Below are 24937 nucleotides of genomic sequence, written 5' to 3'. Positions count from 1 at the left end.
AGCAAAACCGTGCACCCCTTGGAGCATTCTCCAGCCCAGACGCTTGGTTTAGCCATATTCACATCGACCTGGTTGGACCCTGGCCAGTCAGTCAGGGATTTACTTATCTCCTGACCTGTATAGACCCTTTCACACGATGGCCTGAAGCCATTCCCTTCATAGACATTTCGGCTGAGTCTGTAGCATGAGCCCTTATATCAGGCTGGATATCACGTTACAGAATTCCCACCACCATCACCACTGATTGTGGTGTACAATTTGAATCCCACCTCTTTCAGGAACTTTCCAGGATTCCAGGGATTCAATGTATTCGTACAAGTTATCACCCTGCTTCTAACGGGATGATTGAACGCTTCCATCGCCAATTGAAAGCAGCATTACGTGCTTACCCTGACCAACACCAATGGAGCAAATATGTACCGGTAGTCCTTCTTGGCTGTTGTGCTGCTATCAAAACGGACCTGGGATACTCTTCAGCCGAACTTGTCTATGGAGTACCTCTATCGTTGCCAGGCCAAATGTTGAGCCCGATGGAGTTAACAACAAATGATTCAGCTCTGTATGTCAACAGACTGCGAGTTTATTTTAGTAAGCTCGCACCGATACACACTAGGGAACAGACCATTACATCTTTGGTCTCAAAGGATATTTCATCTTGGACTCACGTTTTTCTTAGAAAGGACGCTGTGAAAGCCCCCAACTTCACCTTATACTGGCCCTTATTGCGTGCTTTCACGTACTGATAAACTTTTTACCTTAAATATCAGTGGTAAAAGTGAAACTGTCTCTATTGATAGAGTAAAAAAAGCCTTTCTTGACACAAAAACACACGAGCCACACATTCCCCATACTTTCACACAGCATCAAGATATGCATACACCTGAAGTAAATGCTCCAAATGAAGACAATCATGTCACCACTATACGTAGTGGTCGATGGGTACATTAGCCAAAGAGACTGTGTAAAACTTGGTATTTCTGTTAAAAAAAAAAAATTTTCCCTTGTTTTCCCTTCTTTCCATAAAAAAAGAAAGAACATTGTATTAAAAAAAAAAGATGTAAATATTCCCTAACTTTTCACAGAAAAGTAAGAACATTGTTTTTCTCGTAAAAATAAATAAAATAAGCTGCCATTTTTATTTTTCGCTACTTGTCATGCTACCTTTTTCTCTGTCGGCTTTCGGCCTAAGTAGGGGTTTATGTAACAGAAACAACTGGAACTTTTTTCTTTCGCCAATGCCTCTCCCCTGTGTTATTTGGCCATATACTGACCAATCAGGGGTGCGGCACATTGATCCTTTCTATCACTGGAAGGAAATCGGATAACTTCCGGTTTGAAGGAAAAGAACTCTTCCTTATTGAGAGAGACAGTAAGTTATATAACCACACAATACACACACACGTGGGCGCTTTCTTCTTTGATTATTACATTCAACTCTACAGTTTCTAACTTTTAAATATTATCATTCCATTCTATAGTCATTAATTATTGGTGGCGTTAGAGTATTTCTGAATCATGTTCATTGTTCATTTGATCCCAGAAGTTTCATTGTGTAAATTTGTGAAGACAAAATGTTCGAATAAATGAATTTACTGTTCGAACAAATGGAAAAATAAATAGGAATGATTTAAAGGTTTTAAATTCGAATATTAAAAAAAATAACTAATATTAATAATAATTATTATTATTATCATAATAATAGTAATAATAATAATAACAATAACAACAACAACTAGATATTTATTGTAATAATGAAAATATTTTAAATTATTGCATTTAAATATAAGCGATGAATGAACACAAAAGATAAAAAGTGGAAAAATATTAATTTAAAAAAAAAGGCTCAATGCTTTTTTTTTTTTTTTAATCAACTAACGACATGAAATGGCATTTTATTTTTTTAATTATGCATAATTAATATTGATTAATTCAAGAATTGGTGTTAATAAATGCTAAATTTTAACTTTTAAACTGTTTAATTTTCCTAACTTCTCAGTAATATTTAGAATAGCGGTTTAATAAAAAATAACTACAAAAAATCTTTCGAATCAATCACTTGTCAAATTATTCAACATTTTATTTAAGTAAAACTGAATTGAATCACACGAGTTTATATTTTCAGCCTTTTTCATACGATTGTACCAAACTTAAAAGCTGTGCGTAAAGTTCATCCGACGAAAAACTATGAAGTTACTTCTTATCTGATAGGCCAACAACGACTACTTTGGCTGCTTGATTGACTTGGTTTCATTTACTCAAAGCAAATCGAAAATAAACAAAGCAAAACATTTGAATTATCTGCCCATGATGGAGTCAACTAATATAAGGTCGAATGAAGGAACATAAGAGAAAGGGAAGTTATTTTGAACACTATTCATAAATGATAATAATAATAATAATAATAATTAGAAAACTCATTTTCGTGTCTTTGTTTCGTGTTTGACTTGAGATTTAGATCTATTTTTTAAATACTGTCCTTACTGAACATCATATATAATGAAATTTTAGTGTAGTTAAAAGAAAATGAAAGTAAATTATTTTTATCTTTTTGTTAAATTATATCAGTGATCGTCATGAATCGTAAAAGTAAATAAACAATAACTATTTTATTTCAATGATAACTTTTCTTTTTGTTGTATGTTTATCTAAACCTTATTAAACTTTATTAAATTGTACATTAATATTTTATCGGAAGAAAGAGGTGGAATATTCAAGGGAGATAAGCACTCAGTTTATACAGAGTTGTCGTTCTTGACGTGAAAAGGTTATATTCAAAATTTGGAATGGTCATAATAGTTGAGGCCGAAATGCCGTAGATGATGCGCTATTGCGCATGCGTTTAAATAATAACATCCGGATACACCAGCGGCCTTCATCATGTCAACCGCTCAACACATTTCTCTACTATGTAAATCTGCCAACGGCGATATGTATTACGTAAAACCGTATCACGATCTCAATGAAAAACCCCCGATTGTACTTGATGATTGTATGTATAAAGTAAAGCCAATAAGTAAACCAACAATTCTAACTGAAGCGGTAAGTTTTAATTTAATATGCCACAGGTCCGAAGGAGAAATGTTTCATTTTATGCTTATTTTTTTTTTGTTTCAGTTTATTTTACATTTTTTAAGCATAACTTTTATTTACTATTTTAAAACAAATTTCGTATGACGTAAATTATTACGTTATAAAAATGCTGACAGGTTGTCATATTGCATCATCTCAACTACGCGTCAGATCTCAGGGGGGTTTTTTTTTGGGGGGGGGGGGTTAAGTGGCAATACCCCAAAACTGAAGAAATCGCATATATATATATATATATATATATATATATATATATCATTCTTAATTTATTTAATCGGTGCTAATGCATTTACTGATCCGCGCTATTTTTTAAATCGTATTTCCAAGTTTAATTAAAGTTTTATGATATGTTTTTTTTTTTTTTTTTTTTATTCAAATTGTAAGGTTCTGTACTCTAGTACAGAATCTGTACAAAACACCCTCCCCTCCCCGTGTTAAGAATGGCTTTTTAAATAACGTTATTTCGAATCCATAAGTCACTACACTACAGTCCAGTCCAGTAGTACCGGTAAATTTTTAGTTTACCAACTCCTCGGCATTCACCTTTTAATTTGTCGTTTTTATAGGTTTTCGGGTACGCTAAGAACGAATAGCGCATTTACTTTTTGCGCAAACACGCAGTTATCCATATTTGAAGACCTTCAATATCCAACGTAATCCTTATCATTTTTAATAGCGGCCATCTTGTTTTCCAATAACGAAAAAACGCCAAAAGAAGCTAAATATGCCACATGTCACTGGAATCCCCCTTCCCCTCCACCGGCATTGGTGTAAAAAAAAAAAATTAAGTTTTTACGAGCTGTTACAAAAGCATATTTTATGTTTTTCGTTCTTTTTGTGTGGGGGGAGGGGTATTCAATTATAGAACTTGTGCAGTTTAACAGGTGCTTCTGCTTCTCTAGGTGTATCAGAAAACGGCTATTAAAAATGATGATCAGAACTTTAATAATTCAACTTACTATTTTTCAAAGCTTATAACTACTTGAAAAATGTAATTCAAAACCTAATTTTTTTTTCAATTAAAGAAGCAAAGACCAAATTTAAAAAAAAAAATAACAGGTTTAATAGCAAATTATGCAATATTTGTTTTTTTTAAAGCGGTTTTCTTTAAAAAAAAAAGAAAAGAAAGTCAACATATTTTGACTTGCTTATAAATATATGTATATATATAAATGCCAAAAAATCACTTATTTAAAATATAATGGGTAGTTCCATCCTTAATTAAGAATTTATCCATATTGATATTTTAAATTCCATGTATTTTTTTTAAATAAAAGGATTTTTTTAAAGCGAGGGTCGTAGAAAATTGCATTTTTGCAACATGTTTTGCGCGAAGCTGTAAAGAGCTGCTCCTGCTAAAATGAAATTTATGAAATACGGATGTCTCTTTTTTTATTGTGTGTGTTAACCAAATTAGTATTTTTCATCCTCCGTATTTAAAAAGGAAACGCACATTCACTTATAAGTTTTTTCCCCCTAGCACAAAAAATCCACTTCATCGAGTTTTTTTTTTTTTTTTCCTTTTTTTTTAATATACGAAATTTTGATGGATATATTTTAATACTTCTTTATCGGCTAAATTTTTTTTTTTATATCTAAAAAAAAGAAAACATTCAATGAAATAGAAATATTTGCCGTCAGCGTCTGGTATTTACTTGACGATGTAAGCATAACCTGAGCTTTCATTTAAAAAAAAAAAAACAAAAAAAAAAAATCGTGGTTTTAAAAAAAAAAAAGTTTTGGACTTTTACAGGTAAATTTCCAAAAAAAAAAATTTTTTTTTTTTTTTAAATTAGAATATTTTCATTATTGATCATTTATCTTCAATTTGTGATATATAAAACTTTGGTACATAAATTAATTAAAACTTTGGCACATAAATTAATTAAAATTTTAATAGACATTTCAAATGGGGGGGGGTGAATTTGAAAAAAAACGTTTCTCTAAAATATTATATTTGGTTTACTGGAAAGAGCATAAAATTTCAATTTGAACCAATGGAAAAATTTTGATAGATTTTTAAAGTTTAAAAATTGAAAAATATTTAACTTGTAAAATTCTATTGATTTTATTACGTAAAAAAATGGCTGCATGAAAACACGCCAACATTTTGTAAACACTGTTTTTTAAAAAATAAAAAATAATATTTCTATTATTTTTTAAACAACTTTAATAGTTTATTTTGGAAGTATATTCCATACAAAAAATAAACAACCCACTTTAAAGAGAAATTACGAGTTATTTTAATATTTTATTCGCAGTTTTCTGTTAGGGGGTGTCAATTTCCTAAAAATTTCTGATACACTTAGTGCTTCTGCAGTTTAATTAACCGTTTTTTCATGGAGGGGCGGGGGAATTTAAACTCACAAAAAAAATAAAAGGAACAACAACAAAATTTAGAAATTTGTTATACAAAAAGTCACAAGTCATTTTTCTGAAGCATTGAAAAACTTTCAACTTAAAAGACAAGTAAACAAGTAAGATATTTTACAGGCAGAGGTCTTACTACAATTCCTTTCCTTATTGATTTTCTCTCAGAATTCTTTCATAAGCTTCTGCTATGGTAGATATACCAAGAACACTCCAAATCCTACCATCACTTGAAACTGGCATTACTTCAAAACTAGGCACCGCCAAAACTAGGGGGGGGGGGGCAGGTAAGTACCATTTGACGGACCGTCTTTTTAAAAATCTACCAAAAATCAGGTAATTATCCGATCAATACGAAATTTTCAGCGATTATTAAGAGAAGAATGAACTTTATAACAGTGTACTTATTTTTCATAAACGATATTTATATATATATATTTTTTTGCTTACAACCCCCCCCCCTTGTTTTGAGGGGGTACAAATATGCTTAAAATAATCATCTGAAACTGAACACAACATATTGTTGTTGTAAGGGACAGAATTATAGATTAAAAAAAAAAAAAAATTGTTTGCATACCTTATTTTGACGTCTGAATATCAGAACTTCGATTGTGTTTAATTATCTCGCTTTTGAGTTTTGAAGTGTGAAATTCGGTGAATATGTTAAGTAAAATAATTAATTTAAGTTAAGCAAAACAAAAAAAAATTTTTTTTTAATATTTATACGAAAAAAGCCATTTTAAAATCTTTGATGAATAAATTAGCAATTTTTTTTTTAGCGAGCCGAATAATGCATGACCATTATTAAACAGGGCATGCTTTGAAGAATCGATACAAAAAAAAAAAATCGATAAATATTGTGCCCTTTGTGTTAAAAATAGCATCATTTTTTTTTTCGATCCCGTTTGAAAACATTTGCCGCCTTTCGACTAAGGGGGACCAAACACGCTGAAATAATTTTTTTTTATTCTGCTTTAAATTGCCCCCCCCCCCGTTTTGGGGAGCCTGACCCCCACACACATACACATTAAAAACCAAACTCCTACAAATGGTCACCCATCTGGTACTGGCCAGCCTCGGCGTTAATAATACATTGAAATTTTCGTCACTGAAAAATAAGGTTTTTTTGGCCTATTTGGTCTTCCATAGTTTGCTTTCTATTAAACACAAACGTAAACATTGTCGATCTAGACTCTAGATCGACGCGAAGTAACTGGTTGAATAAGTGGAATTATTTGAAATCCAGGTACTTATATTATAATATTTTTGCATATTCTCATAGAAAATCATCCTAAATCTTAGTTAGACAACAAATAAATAAATTAATTAGTTCAAAAACCTTCTTTTTTTTTTTAATATTTATGTACGTTTTTTGTGCAAGACAAAAAAATGTCAATTAACTTTTTGGGAAAATTTAACATTTAAGATTTAATTAAAAATAGTAGAAAAAGTGGGTTTGTATTACTGTACACATAGATTTGAAAAAGTTATCAAAAAACAAATATATAACAAATAAATGTTATCAAAAGCAAGATAAGTTACTTTTCTACCAAACTGGATATATTTTTCATGTTTTTATTCAATGTAACATGTTTATTCAGCTCGAAAAACATAGTGTTTACCGATGTATTGGAAAATTCAAGATGGCGTCTGATTCTCTCTTTAACACGGTAAGTTTGGGATAAGGTGTTATAAATAAAAAACTATACAAAATACTATTAAAAACCCGCCGAATATATGTCAACCTATGTCACGGTAACATATATTGAGCGAGTTTTTAACAGTATTTTATCTGGGTTTTTATTTATAACACCTTTTCCCAAACTTATCGTGTTGAAGAGAGAATCAGACGCCATCTTGAATTTTCCAATACATCGGTAAACACTGTATGTTTTTCGAGCTGAATAAATATGTTACATAGAATAAAAACACGAAAAATATATCCAGTTTGGTAGAAAAGTAACTTATCTTGCCTTTGATAACATTTATTTGTTATATATTTGTTTTTTGACAACTTTTTCGAATCTGTGTACAGTAATACAAACCCGAAAAAGTTTTACATTATTCTGTTTTCTATATGATAAAATTCAGGGTTTTATCTTTCTAGAAAGAAAAAGTTACTCAGAAATAATGGATTTTAATAAATGTAATTTCGTTTTAAAAAACAACAACAACAACAACTTTATTTTTCGGCCATTTTTGGCGGTGCCTACTCAAAACCCCATCTGTAAACAAATGCTGACTCTACCTGTGCAAAAAAACCCATTGATAAAAATTTTATTACAGCGCTGGATTAGGTGTATCAGAATTTTGGGAGAATTTTTGACACTCCTAACACAAAATTGCAAATAAAATATAAAAAAACTTGTAATTTCTCTTTTAAAAGTGAGTTGTTTATTTTCTTTATGGAATATAATTCCAAAATAAACTATTAAAGTTGTTTAAATAATAGAAATATTATTTTTTATTTAAAAAAAACAACAGTGTTTACAAAGTGCCGGCGTGTCTTCATGCAGCCATTTTTAAAAAAAATTTTTTACGTAATAGAATCAATTGAATTTTATGAGTTAATTGTCTTTCAATTTTTAAATTTTAAAAATCTATCAAAACCTTTCTATTGGTTAAATTTTTATGATATTTTCAGGATCGGTGTGAAATTTTATGCTCTTTCCAATAAACCAAATTTATTTTGGACAAACGTTTTTTTTTTTTTTTTTTTTTTTTTTTTTTTTTTTTTTTAAATTCACCCCCACCATTTTGAAATGTCTATTAAAACTTTAATAATTAATTTATGTACTAACTGTAACACTTTGTTTTGTTTTAAATTTGAATATATTATTAATTGATCTTTTATCTTCAATTTGTGATATATAAATATCACAAATTGAAGATAAAAGATCAATAAATAATATATTGTAAATTAAAACAAAAAAGTCTTTTTTAAAAATTTACCTGTTAAGTCCAAAGTTTAAAACCTTTTTTTTTTTTTAACCATGTTTTTTTGTTGTTGTTGTTTTTTTTTTAATGAAACCTTATAATCTTCTTATATTATACAGAAAGTTTCGTTTTATTACGAAAATTATTTCTATTTCATTCAATGTTTTTTTTTCTTTTTTTTTAGATATTAAAAAAAAAAAATTCACTCCATAAAGTGGAAATTAAATATATTAAATCAAAAACTTGTGTATTTTTTGAGAAAAAAAAAAAAAAAATTCTTGAACTGTTTTTTTTTTTTTTTTTAAAGCAAAAAATTATAAATAAAATGTGACTAGTTATCAGGTATGGAGGCACAAATTTCTTTACGTGCAAAGGTAGACGGCTAACGCGAACGTGTGGTTTTTACTTCCTTCTGTCCACTCGTAATTCAAAACAATAAAAAAAAAAAAAAAACTACTTCCGGTTTTAAATAAAAACGTAAAATGTTTGCATCATGGCAGGTTTTTCAAATAGGCGTTTAAAAAATTCTTTTATTTAAAAAATAAATGGATTTTAGAATATAAATATGGATAAATTCTTAATAATAAAGAATGCAACTACACATTGATTAGTAATTTTTATCGGTAAGTATTTTTTTTTTTTTTTTTTTTTTTTTTATAATCGACCCAAGTTAAATTTCGTTTATTTTCTTCAAATCTTTTAAAGAAAACCGATTTAAAAAAAAAAAAAATTGCATAATTTGCTATTAAACTTGTTATTTTTTTTTAATTTGGTCTTTGCTCCTTTAATTGAAAAAAAATAGGGTTTGAATTACATTTTTCGAGTAGTTATAAGCTTGGGGAGACAGGGGGTTGAATTATTCAATATTTTTTCATGCATTCGTAAGGTCAGTTTCTGACACACCTAGCGCTGGATGCACATATAGCCTCAATGACTTGGCCAATGTATAAGTTGGTGTCATAGTAGACAGCAACCCATTGTCCTTGATGCTCATAACTAAAGATATCCTGAGATGTTTCTTCATCACAACTGAACAAAAACGCCCGATAGAATATAAACAAAAAAATGCACATTTTTATGTCAAATTAATTTTTTTATTTACACATGACTTGTTGCACGTAACTTAAAACTTGTCTATATTTTGTCTTTTTTTAAGTAATGTAAAAAAAAAATAATAATTTAACAAAATGTTAGATATATCAAAAAACGCCCGACAGAACATAAGAGAAATAAGTAAACAAAAAATGGTGCTCATTTTTTAAAATGAAACTAAAAATGTTTTTTGGTTTAAAATTTACCCAGTTTAATTTTTAAAAGATAATTTAACAATGAAGTTTATCCAACCGAAAGAAGATAAAGCAAAGAACATATGAAAGTTTGAAAGAAGGGTACTTGTACAGTTTAATCAAGACATTAAAAAATGAAAATATTGAAAAAGGTTATATTGTACGTATCTGTTATGGAATGAAGTTCTCAAAAAAAAAAAAAAAAAAAAAATTTTTCACTTAATTTCATCAAGTAGTTTTTTTTTTTTTTTTTTTACAGCGAAAAAACAATTTATGATACCGAGCAAAAGGTTTGATCTTTAGGAAGAAAAGCTAGAATTAAAGATGGGGGGGGGGGGGTCAGCGCTTTATATGGAGTTATCTCGCATGGCATTTATAAAATTCAACAAAATTTTTTTTAAATCCAAGATGTGTGCCTTCAACGTACTCTTATAAAAACGTTTTTCCGCTGTAAAAAAAAAAACCTACTCTATCAAATTAAGTGAATTTTTTTTTTTCTCTCTCGGAGATCTTCAGTTCGGATATGTACAATATAACCTTTTTTCAATATTTTCATTTTTTAATGTCTTAATTAAACTATACAAGTACTGAAAGAAGATATAGAAAATAAAGAACTGACATTATTTTTAAAATTGTAAATTTTCATTTCTTTTATTGGCGCGCTTGTCGCACTAAAAATATTATTTTAAATAATAACTTTCTATAACTTATAAATAAACAAAAACAAATCCACAGTGAAACAAATTAAAGCTGACGGTTGATTTTCGTGATGATACTTCATACTTCAGTCACTTTGGATTAAGTTGTAAATCTTGATGTGTAGGTACAGTCACTTTTATAGTGGCGCTCCTTGATTTATAAGCATAGTAATATGACACCAACAGATTATTAAAGAGGAGATATTTCTCTACAAAACAATGCAATTTAATTTCTACCATATTTTTTTCACTGAAGTTTTCAAGTTGGATTTTTTTTTGTTGTGAAAAACAACTTAAAACCCTTTTTTAAGCTCACCATATAATTGATAAGTGACCTTTTTTTCTTTAAAATGGTACTATTTTTTATACCTAGAGACTCCCAATATCGCGCACACCAAATTTGAAAAACACCAACATGTTTTTTTTTGCACAAAAAAAAAAAAAAGTCACGTTCACCCAAATTAGTGACATAACTTGAAGTAACCTGGAAAAAAACGATTAAAGACACAAGAAAAAAAAATTATATATCTGTAAAGACAAAAAGATTAAATTTTATTTAAATTAAAACTTTATCAAAATAATCAAAAAAATAAATGAGATATCGCAAGTTGAAGTTAAGGGAAATTTAACTTTATTTACTAGTTTTCGCATCCTAAACTAGGCTAGTTTGGGATATCTAGTTTTAAATGTCCAGTAAAACTAAAATCACTTGACCCCCACCCAACAAGTGTGTTTTTACGTTTGAGAAAATATATGCTCATTTAAGATGTTATGGTAATCAGGACAAAATAACCATAATCTGTAATTGTATCAGAACCAGGAAAAATATTGGAATCCCTCCATCACTAGTATTTATATGTATGCGTTTGTGTGCATATATGAATTTATGTATGAATATGTAGTGATTGATATATATATATATATATATATATATATATATTATTTCTATTTTATCTTGTTTTTTCTACATACTGGATGAACAATTATTGTACCATTCTGCCTGTTTCATTTGTTTCTAATTAAAGAAGCATTTATATTTTTTCTTTTTTAAAGACCTGAATAGTTTCTTTTAAATGATATACTCCCTCTAACTATAAGTAGTAGTTTTGTTTGCTCAGTTTGTAGAGCACCAGACATCAACCACTGTGTCCGGGTTTAAATCTTACTAATTAGTTCTTTTACAACTGTAAAATAGGCATGTTAAAGGAAATCAAGTGAGTTTACGAATAAATATCTTATCTATTAGATCAGGAGATATTATCCTAAATCAGTTTTAGGATGATATTGGGAGACACCCTCAATCATGTGAAGATCAATCCAATATGCCTGCTTTTTGACACAAACTTCCCGTTTATCTGGCCTTAAACAAAAATAATTAAAGACATACAAAAGAACGTCCTAAACAAACAAAAATTGGCTATATGGAAGACTTGTATTTTTTTACCAAACTGTTTTGTTTCTATATCAACAACTTGTCTATTTTAACAGGGCATAAATACAATTTTTATTTATTTATTTATTTTTTTTTTATTATTTATTTTTTTTTTTAAATATGAAGGCATAGTCTTAGGATAAAATCATGGGTGCTCTCCCTTGAATAGAAAAATGGTTTGAATTTGAACAGCTGTATTCAACCTGAAAGGAAAAAAGATGTTTTAAATATAATTTTTTTTTTTTTTTTTTTTTTTTTAAGAATAAATAAATGAGTTAATAATACAGTTAACAATGAATTTACAAAAATTGAGTTTGTAGGAGTATGTATTTTTTTTACTGCCAAAGGATTTAGCAGTTTTTAAAATAATTTCTGTCTGGCTACGGAGTACACTTTTGTACATTAAAATGTACTAAAGTGTACTTCTTTTAATATTATGATTCTTTATTAAAGCATGAGCAGGCCGCCTGGCATTACCCAGTGGTAAAATATACTTAAATATATTTTGATAAAGCAGATTTCATATTTATTATTATATTATATTAGAATATATAGTAATGATTTAAAAAAAAAAAAAAAACTTGTGCGCCACTACCGAGAACCAAAACGTTTAGTTTACGATTTAATTTTTCCTTTGATGTTAATGCCTGAGCGATGAAGACATGTTTGCTGCAAGGCAAAAAATTAAAACATGAACCAATAGCTATTACGTTACGCATGCATAGTCATAATTTCGTCGTTCAACCTTCACCTGGCAAATTCCATTTTTTTTTAATTTTCACCAATTTTTCCTGGCTAAAATCCAAATACAATGTTTTGCATGAGTTTGAATACTCTCAATATATTAAGTTTCATGTCTGTAGACCAAAAACTGACAGGAAAATTTTTTAGAACAAATATATATATATATATATATATATATATATATATATATATGCATACATAGATATATATGGAAAGAGGTTAGACCTTTTTACGTAAATATTACATAAGTATAAACTATCTGCATGAATATAATTACACATAATAGTTAACTAAAGATGATCATCCCATAAGAAAACCAAAAAACTAATAGGGAATTAATTAAAATGAATGTTCAAAAGAATATGCAAATTAGCTAGATATTTTGCAGATGAATGCAATTCTATGACCCATATATAAGAAAGTTGTATTTTCTTTTTAAATAAATAGAAAAAAAAAAAAGTTTTTAATATGAATACACAAAAAATAGAAAAAAAGTTTTTAATATGAATACACAAAAAAAAAAATAGTATAGATTTTTATTTCACTTTTTTCTTTTTTTTTTCTTTTCTTTTTTTTACAAACTTTTACATTTTTCAAATAGCAAGTTTTTCTTTTGGAAATCAATCAAATTTGTTGATAAAAAAATTGTACACATCTATACCTGTGAGAATGTATGAACTTTAATTCTGGATATGATAGACATTATTTCTATGTTTCGTAGGCTGGAGTAGAAACACAGATATGCTTTCTTTCTTTATTTATTTTTCAAGCTATTCTCATGAAACTTGGTACTCTTATGTAAAATTGTGTGCTCTTTCTGATTATGCAATCAAATCTGATGTATCTTTTTACCATAAGCCATGAATCATAAATAAGGATGTACAAATTTCAATTTTTAACTAGCGCATGGTATCATACAGTGGGTGTCTTTTCATGAACAAAACTAAGTACTATACTGGTATTTAATATAGCTTTATTGAGAGTAGGTATTTACCTGCCTTCCCACCAAAGGAGAGCTTAAACTTGGGTGTAGACATTGAATGCCTAAAGAGCATTCATGGCCGGTATTTATTACTCCCCTCAAAGAAAAGAAAAAATTGAGTAGATAGATATGAATTAATCTCAGAAATAAATCAAAGAAAATTTTTCATATAGATTTTGGATTTCTGTAAAAGATGGAAATTCATATAGTCGACCAGAACTTATACATTTTGAGACCAGTCCAATAGTTTCAATTTTGTAAATCCTCTCTATCTGGCCCAAAATATACCCCTATTTTCTGAGATGCAACCATAAATTGTACTCTACATGAATCCTCAATGTAACTTTCACAGTACCAGAATATCAGGAATCCTGATAAGCAACAATTATATATTAACCAGTCGATGGTAATTTTCGTCATTTCTATTCTGTTGTTTTACTGAAAATTCAACAATGTAAACAAAGAAATAAAACAATAATTTTTTACCTTGTTTTCACCTTAATATTTAAAATGATCACTTTGATAGGTTTTAGGGTATGCTGAAAACAAATATCGCATTTAAATTTTCTGCAAATAAGTAGTTTTCCGGATGTCATTTCTTATGTTATCGCTGGTGATCATTTTCGAGCACGCAAATGCAACCCCAAGAAACTATGTGCAAACGCGCATACCAAGATGGCTGCCAGCAATAACATAAGAAATTACATTGCTTAATATCCAGAAAGCTACTTATTTGCAAAAAAATTAAATGCAATATTCGTTTTCAGCATACTCGAAAACCTTAAGAGATAGTCATTTTAAAAAAAAATGTTAAGGTCGAAACAAGGTAAAAATTTACAAAATGCATTACAATGAAATTCTTTATCGAACTGCCTAATTATTATTATTTAGATATCCTCAGTTAAAAAAAAAATGGTTTTGTTTTACAGATTCAAAAAAATGGCTTGACAATGAGTTAAAAAAAATTATACAAAATACTATTAGAAACCCACCCAAACTGCATGTGGTGAGGATACAATGTGTTTGTAGCATTTATGAATCTCTAAAAATTCTCACGGCTCCCTGTGATTAACCCATTGTTTAGGTTTAATTATGAACTAGTGAAGAAAGAACAAAAGCCCATTTTTCTGGTAATCAATGCAGTGGGTATGGATACTAAGAAATGGTACCTATGATGGGTGGGTACATGGTTTGGATTTTTTGGCATGATAGTACATTAAAGTAAAAAACTATTGTGGTTAAAAGTAAAGAACCTTACCTCATGCATCGTGCGGCTCGTGTTAGGAAAGAAAAAAAGAGAAAATAAAAATGGCCGCCCCCTGGTATTTATGGACTGAAAATTATGTGATGTGATGAGAGGGGGTATGCAAATAAGATGTGGTTGGGTCTTTTTATAAAAGAGCATTCTTTATTTTGGTGTCAGTGTGGAAAGTGCAGAGAGAAGAGAACAGTTGGATTTGAGTTTGAGACTTTTGATCTGAGGTTGAGTTCAAATTTAATGTCAAAAACTATCCACACAACACATTTTATGAGTGTAAGGCAACATATGCTGTCACGGTTTTATCGTAATCCTCATCAGAAATAGTAAAGCTCCTTCCACTTGAGTTTGTTTTAGGTATGTGGATGTTACAAATGATGTTTTTGAAAGGAACAGGACACAGGTCAGCACTGCGAGGCCAGTTGAAAGTTTTACGTGGACCATGGGGGTGCATGAACTGAACATCGACATCATCTTCATTGAGGTTTACTTTCTGCACCAATCCGCCCTACCAGAACGAGTTGTACAAACACGTTATGTACGTCGAAGGAGCAACATCCCCAATGTCAACATGAGTGGGGATTTTGAAGTCGTGAATGTCAACAAATGAATTGTCCACACTACAGAGTTTGTGTACGATCTTGCATCCTGATTGTGGAACAAAATGATGACTACTTCTCGTCCCAGGTACTGTTTTCCCATCCATAAACCTCTTCTCCATTCTATCCCTCACTTCAACCATGTCTTCCTTGTCGATTCCAAAGAACACAATAGACTTCATTTCAGCTTGGCACACTTCCAGTACTGCGTTGTAAGTTAGAATCTGGTTGTTTAATGGTCTCTGCAAGCTTCGCTTTACTGCATGCCATTTAACGGCACCACCAATCCCATCACAAGGGGATTTCCAATGGCTGGTTGCAAAAAATATACACTCGGTGTCGATACCGAAATCATCTTTGTGGAAGCACAGATTAAGAAAGTTTTTAGTTACATTGGCCACCACAACCATCTGAAACATAGATTTTGTTGATACCAGTGAGATGTTGTTTAATGGAATTTGTCATCATGCTCTGTATGTGAACAAAGCAAGTGTTGTGTGTGTTGTCAGAGATAAAACATAGCGAGTGATGCTGTAGAACTCCCACTTCATCTTTGTAGTATATTACGAGGAAGTGAAGTGCGCAGTACTCTTTGCTCCAGTGAAAACTTTGTATCTCATCCTGAATGAGAAACTGATAGTTTTCAGTGAAATCCCCCAATACCATGACCTCATTTTTTCCCAAATTTTCTTTTTTTGCCTTCAACATGCTTGGGCTTTGGTGAGGTATGAGTGTCGAGTTATTTCATTAATCTTCTCCACAAGAAGCTCCTTGTAATCCCCATATGTTGTTGTGTCAACAGGGCAGCTTGATCAGTTGTCTGCCATTGGCAGTAGTGGAATTCGGATTCCATATCCAGGTGTGACAGTTCATCGTCCTGGAACTGTTCCAGAGCTGCACACTCGGGACATGATTCGCAACAATGCATCATACAGACCCTGTTATCTGTGTCACAAACCAGTTTCTCAATCAAGTCTTTGTACGTGCAGTCAATTGCATCAACAAGCAACACTGCATTTTGATGGGTGCTGCACACAAACTGAATGGGTCCCTGATGAACCAGCGAGGACACACCACTTTGGCCTAAGAGAGCAGAACTTGGAGAAGCCAATTTTCACATTTGGATATTTTTCTTTGAATGCAGCAAACGTTTCTGACAGGTTACAAAGAACCGGACGATTTTGTTTGTACACATTCTGTCTGACACTTACATAATCTTTCTTATCTGGCGACTGTATTTGTCGTCTTCATAAAAACTCAGTACTAGGTCAAGAGTTTCCTGAAGAAAGGATTTTATTTTCTTTCGATCTGGTGTGCCACTAACCTTTTTCAGATCCCGGACTGTCCGAATCAGGTACTCACTCACTCTAAATTGTTGAGCAGCAAATTCACGTGACCACTTGTCCAGTACCAGTCAATATTTGGATCTTCTGAGGATACATAGCCGTTTTCAGTTTTTCTTGCATCAAATCATGCAGTCAATCCAACTCTGCATCCTTCCACTGGACATCATTTTTCTCAAAATCAGAATCAGATTATCGGGCATATCCCCTTCAACATAGGCTTCTGCCAGGGCGGATTTGTATGCGTTCATCACTTTCTTGAGTTTCTACTTGGCACTGCTCACACGACTATTTTGGGCCACACTATGAAGGTTCACTGGAGAGACACCAACCATTTCTAGACCAGTGTTGAGCGGTTTTCTTGGTGTTTCGTACATCATCAAATGGTTCATCAGCTGAAGCGTCTTCATTAAAATCATTTTGAAACCGAACTACATCATCACCTGAGGAGCTTGTGTCAGAGGAACTTTCATTGATGAGATATTGGTAGGATTTGTTACATTGTCAGCAAAGCATGAACCCTGGCGTAACTGTGTAGTCTTTGGCTTCTAAATATTGTGCCATCTCAAGAGTGATTAAACCTAAAAACTGGGTTAATCACACGGGGCCGTGAGAATTTTTAGGAGTTCATAAATGTTACAAACAAAAAAAATTCAATTTCCAATAGTGCCACATGTTTTTGGAGTCGCCTTAGACCAATATCCAAATCTCAGCTTAAAAGTTCAATAACTCAGAAACAGTTTATTTTCAGAGGTTTTAAACGTGATTTTTAGATTCCTTGTGTGGAAAACCTCGTCCATGCAAATTTTCAAGTTTCTACGTCTGTGTATGTGTGTGTGTCTGGTCACAAATAGGCTCCTATATGGTTGACTATTATAGAAAACTGATCACATATAATGATGGAAGATGTATTGAGACACAGAAATGGGTATGTTTGATCTGGCATAATGATGTTTCATTAAAATTGTGGGGTCTGCGTACGCACCTTGTCCACAAAGTATGGAAATAAAAAATTTAGAAATTTAAAAAAAACGTTTACAAGTGTTTTTGATATAGATGTACATAATAATACTTTGATAAGTATGTTTTAACTTAAATAGGGATGGTATAATAAAATTGTGGGGTCTGCGTTGGCGCCTGGCCTCCATAGAATGGAAATAGGCACAAACTTTAAAGACTTTTCATATCTATCTGCGTAAGTATACTTTGATAATTATGTTTCAATTTGAAGAAATATGGTATAATAAAATTATGGGGTGTTCGTTCGCACCTGACCTCCATAGAATGGAAATATGTCACAAAGTTTAATGAGGTTTTTTTTTTATATAGATACACAGAATATTGTGATAAGTGTTTCAGTGTGAACAGATATGATATAATAAATTATGGGGTTTATCTATTTTATTTTTACTTTCATCATATTTTGCTTTAGTTTTGATACCCCCAAACTACACCCCTTCCTTTTCATAACCTATCATACTTTCATAAATCAGAGTCCATTTTCTGTAGGCTGTTTTTGAATCCAGTCAACGACGGGTACTTTTGCTAGTATATATATATATATGAGCGTGTCCGGAGGTGATGAAAAAATCCAATAAAGTGCTCGATTGTGGATGTGAGAGCTGAAGATACAATATTTATTACGACACTATATATACATATTTCAAGGTCGTACCATTGGTTTCATTGCGCTGAATCAACTATAAGAGGTTGGAAAGAGTCAGCGTCAATGAAAAACTGAAACAATGCAAAGTGAACAAATAGAGAAAAAGACTAGGTTTCAAATTTTAAAGACCTAACTTAATAATCGATGCCAATAGATTATAATTATGGAAGGAAGGAAGCGTAAGTGTATAAGTGTGTGTGTGTGAGGGAGAGAGAAAGGGCGTGTATGTGTATGTGGCCACATGTGTATATGTTTAGCGGGGGGCAGGGGTGTTATGGAAAAACCTCTCTGAAAGGTAAATGTCCTGTTTAAACGAACACATAACTCCATATAAATAAAGGTACGACAATTAACGGCAATAAATATATAATGAAATAAAGCATGAATATATTAATTTAAATTTAATTTAGATTAAAATTAAAATAAAAAGGTAAAGATAAAGTTTAAATAAATATAAAATAAATAAACCTTAAAAGAATTATTAAATTTTTAAAAATAATAGAGTAAATGTGGAGGGAGAAATTTAAGATAATTAAAAATAATTTTTAATAATTTATCTAATAGTAAATGACACTTAAGGACTATCAGCACACATATATATATATATATATATATATATATATATATATATATATATACACACACACACACACACTAGCTGTACCCTGCCATGCGTTGCTGTGGCTCAATTTGGTGTAATGGAAAATTCTAATAAAAAGAGAAAATGCATGTTTCTTATATTCTTAGTACAGCAATCCATTCCAAAAAGTAAAATAAAAAAGGCGAAAATGAAAAAAAAAATGGTACTCTTGCAGAATTGGATCCTGATATTCGGGATTACCGTCAATCATGGCTTGGGGCTCGACCAACAATCAGTGGATAAAGCTGAATGTAGCAAAAATGTTGAAACGCTAAATGTTTTTTCTGTATACAAAAATGTGAGTTAGTAATTGATATTTGAGTGATTGGGGTGGGGGTGGGGTACTATACACAGATTCAAAAAAGTTGTCCAAAAACAAATAAATGAAAGCAAAGGTAAGTTATGTTTCTACCTAACTGGATAATTGTTTAGTGTTTTTATGTAATGTAAAATGTTTAATCTGCTCGAAAAACAGAAATGGTTGCAGACTCTGTTGAATACATTAAGTTTGGGAAAGTAGGTTGAAAACTAAAAACTATAAAATAGTGTCAAAACCCCACCGAATATGTTACCATGACATAGGCTGACATAATCGGTGGGTTTGTGACAGTATTTTGTATAGTTTTTTAGTTTTAACTCACTTTCTCAAACTTAACATAATCAAGTGTCCGCCACTATTTGTATCTTTCAAATACACCAATAAACACTGTTTTTCGAGCCGTCTAAACGTTACATTAAATGAAAAGGGTTTGTATTACTAAACACAGATACAAAGCTGTCAAAAAATAAATATATAACAAATAAATTTTATCAAAGGCAAGAAAAGTAAATGCTCTACCTAACTGGATAACATTGTAGTGTTTTTATGTAATGTATGTTTGTTTCAAAAACATGCAGTGTTTATCGGTATATTTGAAAAATATAAATGGCGGCAGACTGTATCGAACAAGTTAAGTTTGGGGAAATTTTGGGAAATTGAGTTTAAACTAAAAAACTATACAAAATACTGTTATGAACTCACTCAATATATGTTACTGTGACGTAGGCTGACATATAATCAGTGGTTTTAAACTTTTACTCGATACAGATGACGACTTTTAAGAGTCCCTTTTAGTGATTACCTGGTTTGAGGATATTTGTACAACTAAACGGCAAATCTGCCCCCAAAATCCGGTATTATTTTACTTTAAGGCCCGTCTCATGTTCGTATATAGCAAAATATTTTATTGTAGATTTCAGTGTACTAAAAACGAATCTGCAAATCGTTTCCGTCGCAAAAAGAAAGTTTTCATGATATGAAGAAATTACTTTTTCGAAAAGTGGGTGATCACTTTTCAATGTAAATTTAAGTTAGAATGAGCACCCACTTTCTGACCACCTGAGAGAGGGGCATTTTTCTGTGAGTTTCTGGGCTAAAAAGTTTTTTTGTTTGATTTCTTTTGCATGGTAATAACCCCTGGACTCTGGGACTATTTCCCATTTCACAGCCGTAGCCTTTGTTTATGCTACGCGCGAGCATAAACGAAAGCTGTTTAGCCAATAAACATGGGGGGAAAATCCCCCTCCCTCTCTCAGGTGGCTAGAAAGTGGGTGCTTATTTTAAGTTAAATTTACATGGAAAAGTGATCACATACTTTTCGAGAAAGTAATTTCTTCATATCATAAAAACTATTTTTTTTGCGACAGAAACTGTTTGCAGATTCGTTTTTAGCACACCGAAATCTTTAAAAAAAATTTTTTGTTATATACGAACGTGAGACGCACGGCCCTTTATGGAAAATTTTATCAAAAATCCGGGAGAAAATAGTTTTCAATAAAAACAGCAAATGAATTCGATAGAAAAAAATGGATGCTATTTTTAAAAAATTTTCCGTGTGTTTCTTGGCTAAAAAGTTTTTTGTTTGATTTCTTTTGCAATTTAAACAGGTGATTTTAAAGGATTTTCCAAGGGTAGAAACAAAGTCCCCACCCCCCCCAAAAAATCGTGGCCACAAAGTGGGTGATCATTTTACGTTAAATTATTATGGAAAAGTGATCCTCCACTTTTTTAAACTAACATTTCTTGATATCTTGTAAACTACTAATTTGCCTTAATCATAAACGTTATTTTCGTTTTCAGCGGCCCCGAAAACCTATAAAAGTGGTAATTTTAAAGGAATTTTCGAGGGTGGAGTAATTCTTCATATTTACATTTTTTTTTTTTTTTTTTTTTTTTTTTTTTTTTTTTTTTTTTTTCCCCAATAACATAAGAAATTAAGAATTAGACAAATTTATTTTAGGTAGGCTTTTAAAAATAAAAAATTAAGATAAGCAAATGGTGCTAGTGCACTTACCGATCCGCGCATTTTTTAAATCGTATTTCGAAGTTTAATTAAAGTTTTGATATGTTTTTTTATTCAATTGTAAGGTTAAAGTACAAATATATATATATATATATATAATTTAAAAAAATAGCGAATTTTTTTTTTATTTACCCATCTATTAATTATTACTATTAGATAGTTAAATGTTGTAATTCGAAAGTCGTCAACCACGTGAAAGGCTCATTTCTACCGGAAATGAAATATGGCGGACAGTCTCGCAGTTACGAAAAATATTTTTATTTTATTTAATATATTTTTATAATTTGCGATCTTAACGATCTTAATTTATTTTAATAACATGCAAACATTCCTTGACTTTACACATGAATTTTCTGAAAATTTCAATTAAATTGGTAATGTAGAAATATGGTTTTATGGACTTTGAATGAACCAAGAATTACATTTTTATATATATATATATATATATATATATATATATATATATAGCGCCAGGACCCCTAGGTTGGGAACAGTCATAGTTAGTAAGTTCCCCGCTGCAACAAAACCAAGCAGCCGTCTTTTATTGATCATCTATTTTGTTTAGTTTTCTGGTTATGGTAACGGCCAAGACTGCAGAGTTATTTCCCCCTTGACTGTGCATTTTTCTCTCTCAGTTTTCTCCAGCTTTCATTCGCTTGTCATAATAATGTTGCCGGCTGAAAGAGAATTAACATGCACACAAAGATCAGACATAACTCAGCATACCAATCAGGACGTAAGACATGCTGGCTTTTTATATAAAAATATATTTTGTTTTGAAATTATTTTTCTCGTTGTACATAGAGATTTTTAACAGTTCAAAATTCAACGGTGTGGCTTACTGTTCATTTCAGTGATGGAGAGGGGAGTGAAAACGTTATGCTCTCGACAACGCACGTCTCCTATCGGCGTCTCTCTCTCCTTTTTTTTCTTCTTCTCCTCTCCTCTTCTCTACCTCTTCTATTGGACTCCAAAAATCACCTTCTTTATATTAGCATGTGTTTTTTTTTCGGTGATTTTCCACGCCACGCCACCTGTCGATCACTCTGCTATCGATAATGGATCACGCATTTCCTGATCACGTTTCTCAGTTACATATGCATTCCTGCATCTGACCCAGAGACATCATAACCCACTTCTCTTCAGCTGACCGACTATTGACTTTGTTTATACACGTGAGTCCATAATCTCATGCTACTAGTTTCATATAACATTCCATCCTTACAAGGAATGTCACTTTTTTAAAATGTGGGCAGCATATAGTACAAAATTTCGACCAGAATGCCAGGATCCTAAATGTTGGTGGCAACTTCAAACTCCCATAATAAGGATTTTGCCTAAAATCAGCAGAGTAACTTTCTTACCCAGTCCAAACATCCTGTTCCGCGCTCCCGACCCGCAGCTTGATTATAATTTAAGTTCCCAACCCTCGTGCTAGCCCTAGCTACGGTTGGCTGGTCCCTATTATCATAATCAACACCGCACGACCTGGGCACTAAGTTTAATATATCGTCCTCCGATATCTCATTAATTTCCTTAGCCCTTTCAGCCATCATGCTGCGTGTTATTATTTTCCGTTCCATCAACGGGACCCTGTTTTCCTGACTTGGGGATTTCCGTTGATGGCGATAGCTCTGTTGGGGATAATTTTCTTCCTCCCCACTAGAGGATTCCCTATCGGTATTACTATCCTCTACCGGTGCTGACAGGGTAGTTCTTCTACAGCCTTCTTGCTCGTTGAGGATATCCCATTCCTCCAGTACTGCTTTTCGAAGGTGTTCCCCATGGGCTTTCATTACTGCCCCTGTCAGTTGACTTCTAATCCTATACGAGACTGGCCCCGTCTTCTCTATGACTACATAATATGGAGACCATCTTACGTCTAGCTTTCCCTTTTTCCTATTATTTTTATAATAAACTAAATCGCCAACTTGAAAATCGACTGCTTTCGTTTTTTCGTTGGCCCTATCTATCATTTTCTTCCTAGCTCTCTTTACATTGTTTCTGACTAATGTAAAGGTCCGATGCATGTCCTGCAGAGCGATCTCATGATCCTCTTCCCCGTAGTAAATTCTACGAGGCCTCAGTATGTTGTCTAACGGCAAGACAACGTCTCTATTATAGAGCAAGTAATAGGGGGAGTACTTCGTTGTTTCGCTGACATGAAACCTTACAGCAGCCAGCATCTGGTTCAAGTACATGTCCCACGAACGGTCATTGTCCCCTATTTTCTTTGCTAGTACGTCATGCATCGTCCTATGGAATCTTTCTATTTTTCCGTTACTTTGCGGGTGGTAAAATGAGGTGGTCACGTGATCAACATTAAGCTCTTCTAACGCCCTTTTCATGATCCCATTGATGTTCTCCGGTCCGTTATCCGTAAGTAACTGCAATGGTGCACCAAATCTGGGAAATATTTCCTCAATTAAGAGATGCACCACTGTCTCTGCCTTTTTATTAGGCACAGCGAAAGCCTCAGGCCAACCACTATACATGTCTATGAACGTGACTATGTATTGATTGCCTGACAAAGTCCTCGGATAGGGTCCGGAAATATCCAATGCAATCTTAGCAAAAGGAAAAGAAGGCATGTCGGTCTCCTGCATTTGAGGTTGTTGCTTCCTCAAATTTCTGGTCTGGCATGGGACGCATTTCCCTATGTGTTTGTTCACCTTCTTGAACAAACCAGGCCAGAAATACTTCTGTTTAATGGCGTGGAACGTTTTCTCCACGCCCATGTGACCATTCTCATCATGGTATTGATTCAATACCTTCATCCTTAAATGTGACGGGATATATAATCTAACTACTGAATCGTCGTTGGGTTGCGATAAATAATATACGATATCGTCCATTATGATGTACTTTTTTTCTTCCATCTTGGATGTTTTACCGCTCCTCATCCGTTTCTTTAATTCGACGATCTGACTATCGGCGTCTTGTTCTTTACACATATCCAAACCTGATTGTGTAGGACGCTCGCTTTCTACTGGTGGGTCTTCGTCATCCTTATCCGATACAAACTCTCTTGGTTCAAAACGATTCGAGTTTATCGCACTCACCGTGTAATTCCTAGTCTATTTCTACTAGAGGATCGTCTTCATCCCGATTCGCATTTACCACACGGGATAAGAGATCCGCACAGACGTTATCCTTTCCTTTCAGGTACTGTATGGTGCAATCATAGCCAGCCATACTCAAAGCCCACGTCTGTATTTTTTTTATTCTGTATCGGAGATTTCAGCAAGTACTCCAATGGTCTGTGATCCGTGTAGATGGTGAACGTAGCACTGTGCAAGTAGTGATTCAACTTATTTAAGGCTAGTGAATCGAATATGCTTCCTTCTCTATCGTTGACCATCTAGTCTGGGTATCTGACAACTTATGAGATAGAAAATAAATGGGTTTCTCTATCTCCCGACCCTCCTCTGGGTCGTAGACCATTTGAGACAAGGATGCTCCGATAGCATAATCGAAGGCATCTGTGTACAGTCTGTATCCTTTGCTAGTGTCCGGGTATGCTAGCATCACCATCTCTGCAAGCTTCGATTTC

The 24937-nt window shown here is 32.1% G+C and overlaps 1 protein-coding gene across 1 annotated transcript in view; it reads left to right on the top strand.

Moving 5' to 3' along the window:
- The first annotated feature begins 2322 nt into the window (after positions 1 to 2322).
- The window catches only part of LOC145259869 (aminoacyl tRNA synthase complex-interacting multifunctional protein 2-like), a 77265-nt gene continuing 54650 nt past the window's right edge, over positions 2323 to 24937 (top strand). Inside the window, exon 1 of the mRNA XM_080117744.1 lies at positions 2323 to 3039. Coding sequence (XP_079973870.1) covers positions 2878 to 3039 — 162 coding nt within the window. The 5' untranslated portion in view covers positions 2323 to 2877. The remainder of the gene's footprint in view (positions 3040 to 24937) is intronic.

Source organism: Euprymna scolopes, chromosome 35, assembly GCF_053919585.1.
Source record: "Euprymna scolopes isolate OS-2025 chromosome 35, ASM5391958v1, whole genome shotgun sequence".
In the NCBI taxonomy this organism is placed as follows: Eukaryota; Metazoa; Mollusca; class Cephalopoda; order Sepiida; family Sepiolidae; genus Euprymna; species Euprymna scolopes.
The sequence above is the reverse complement of the archived record's forward strand: the minus strand, read 5'-3'. Positions and strand labels throughout refer to the sequence as shown.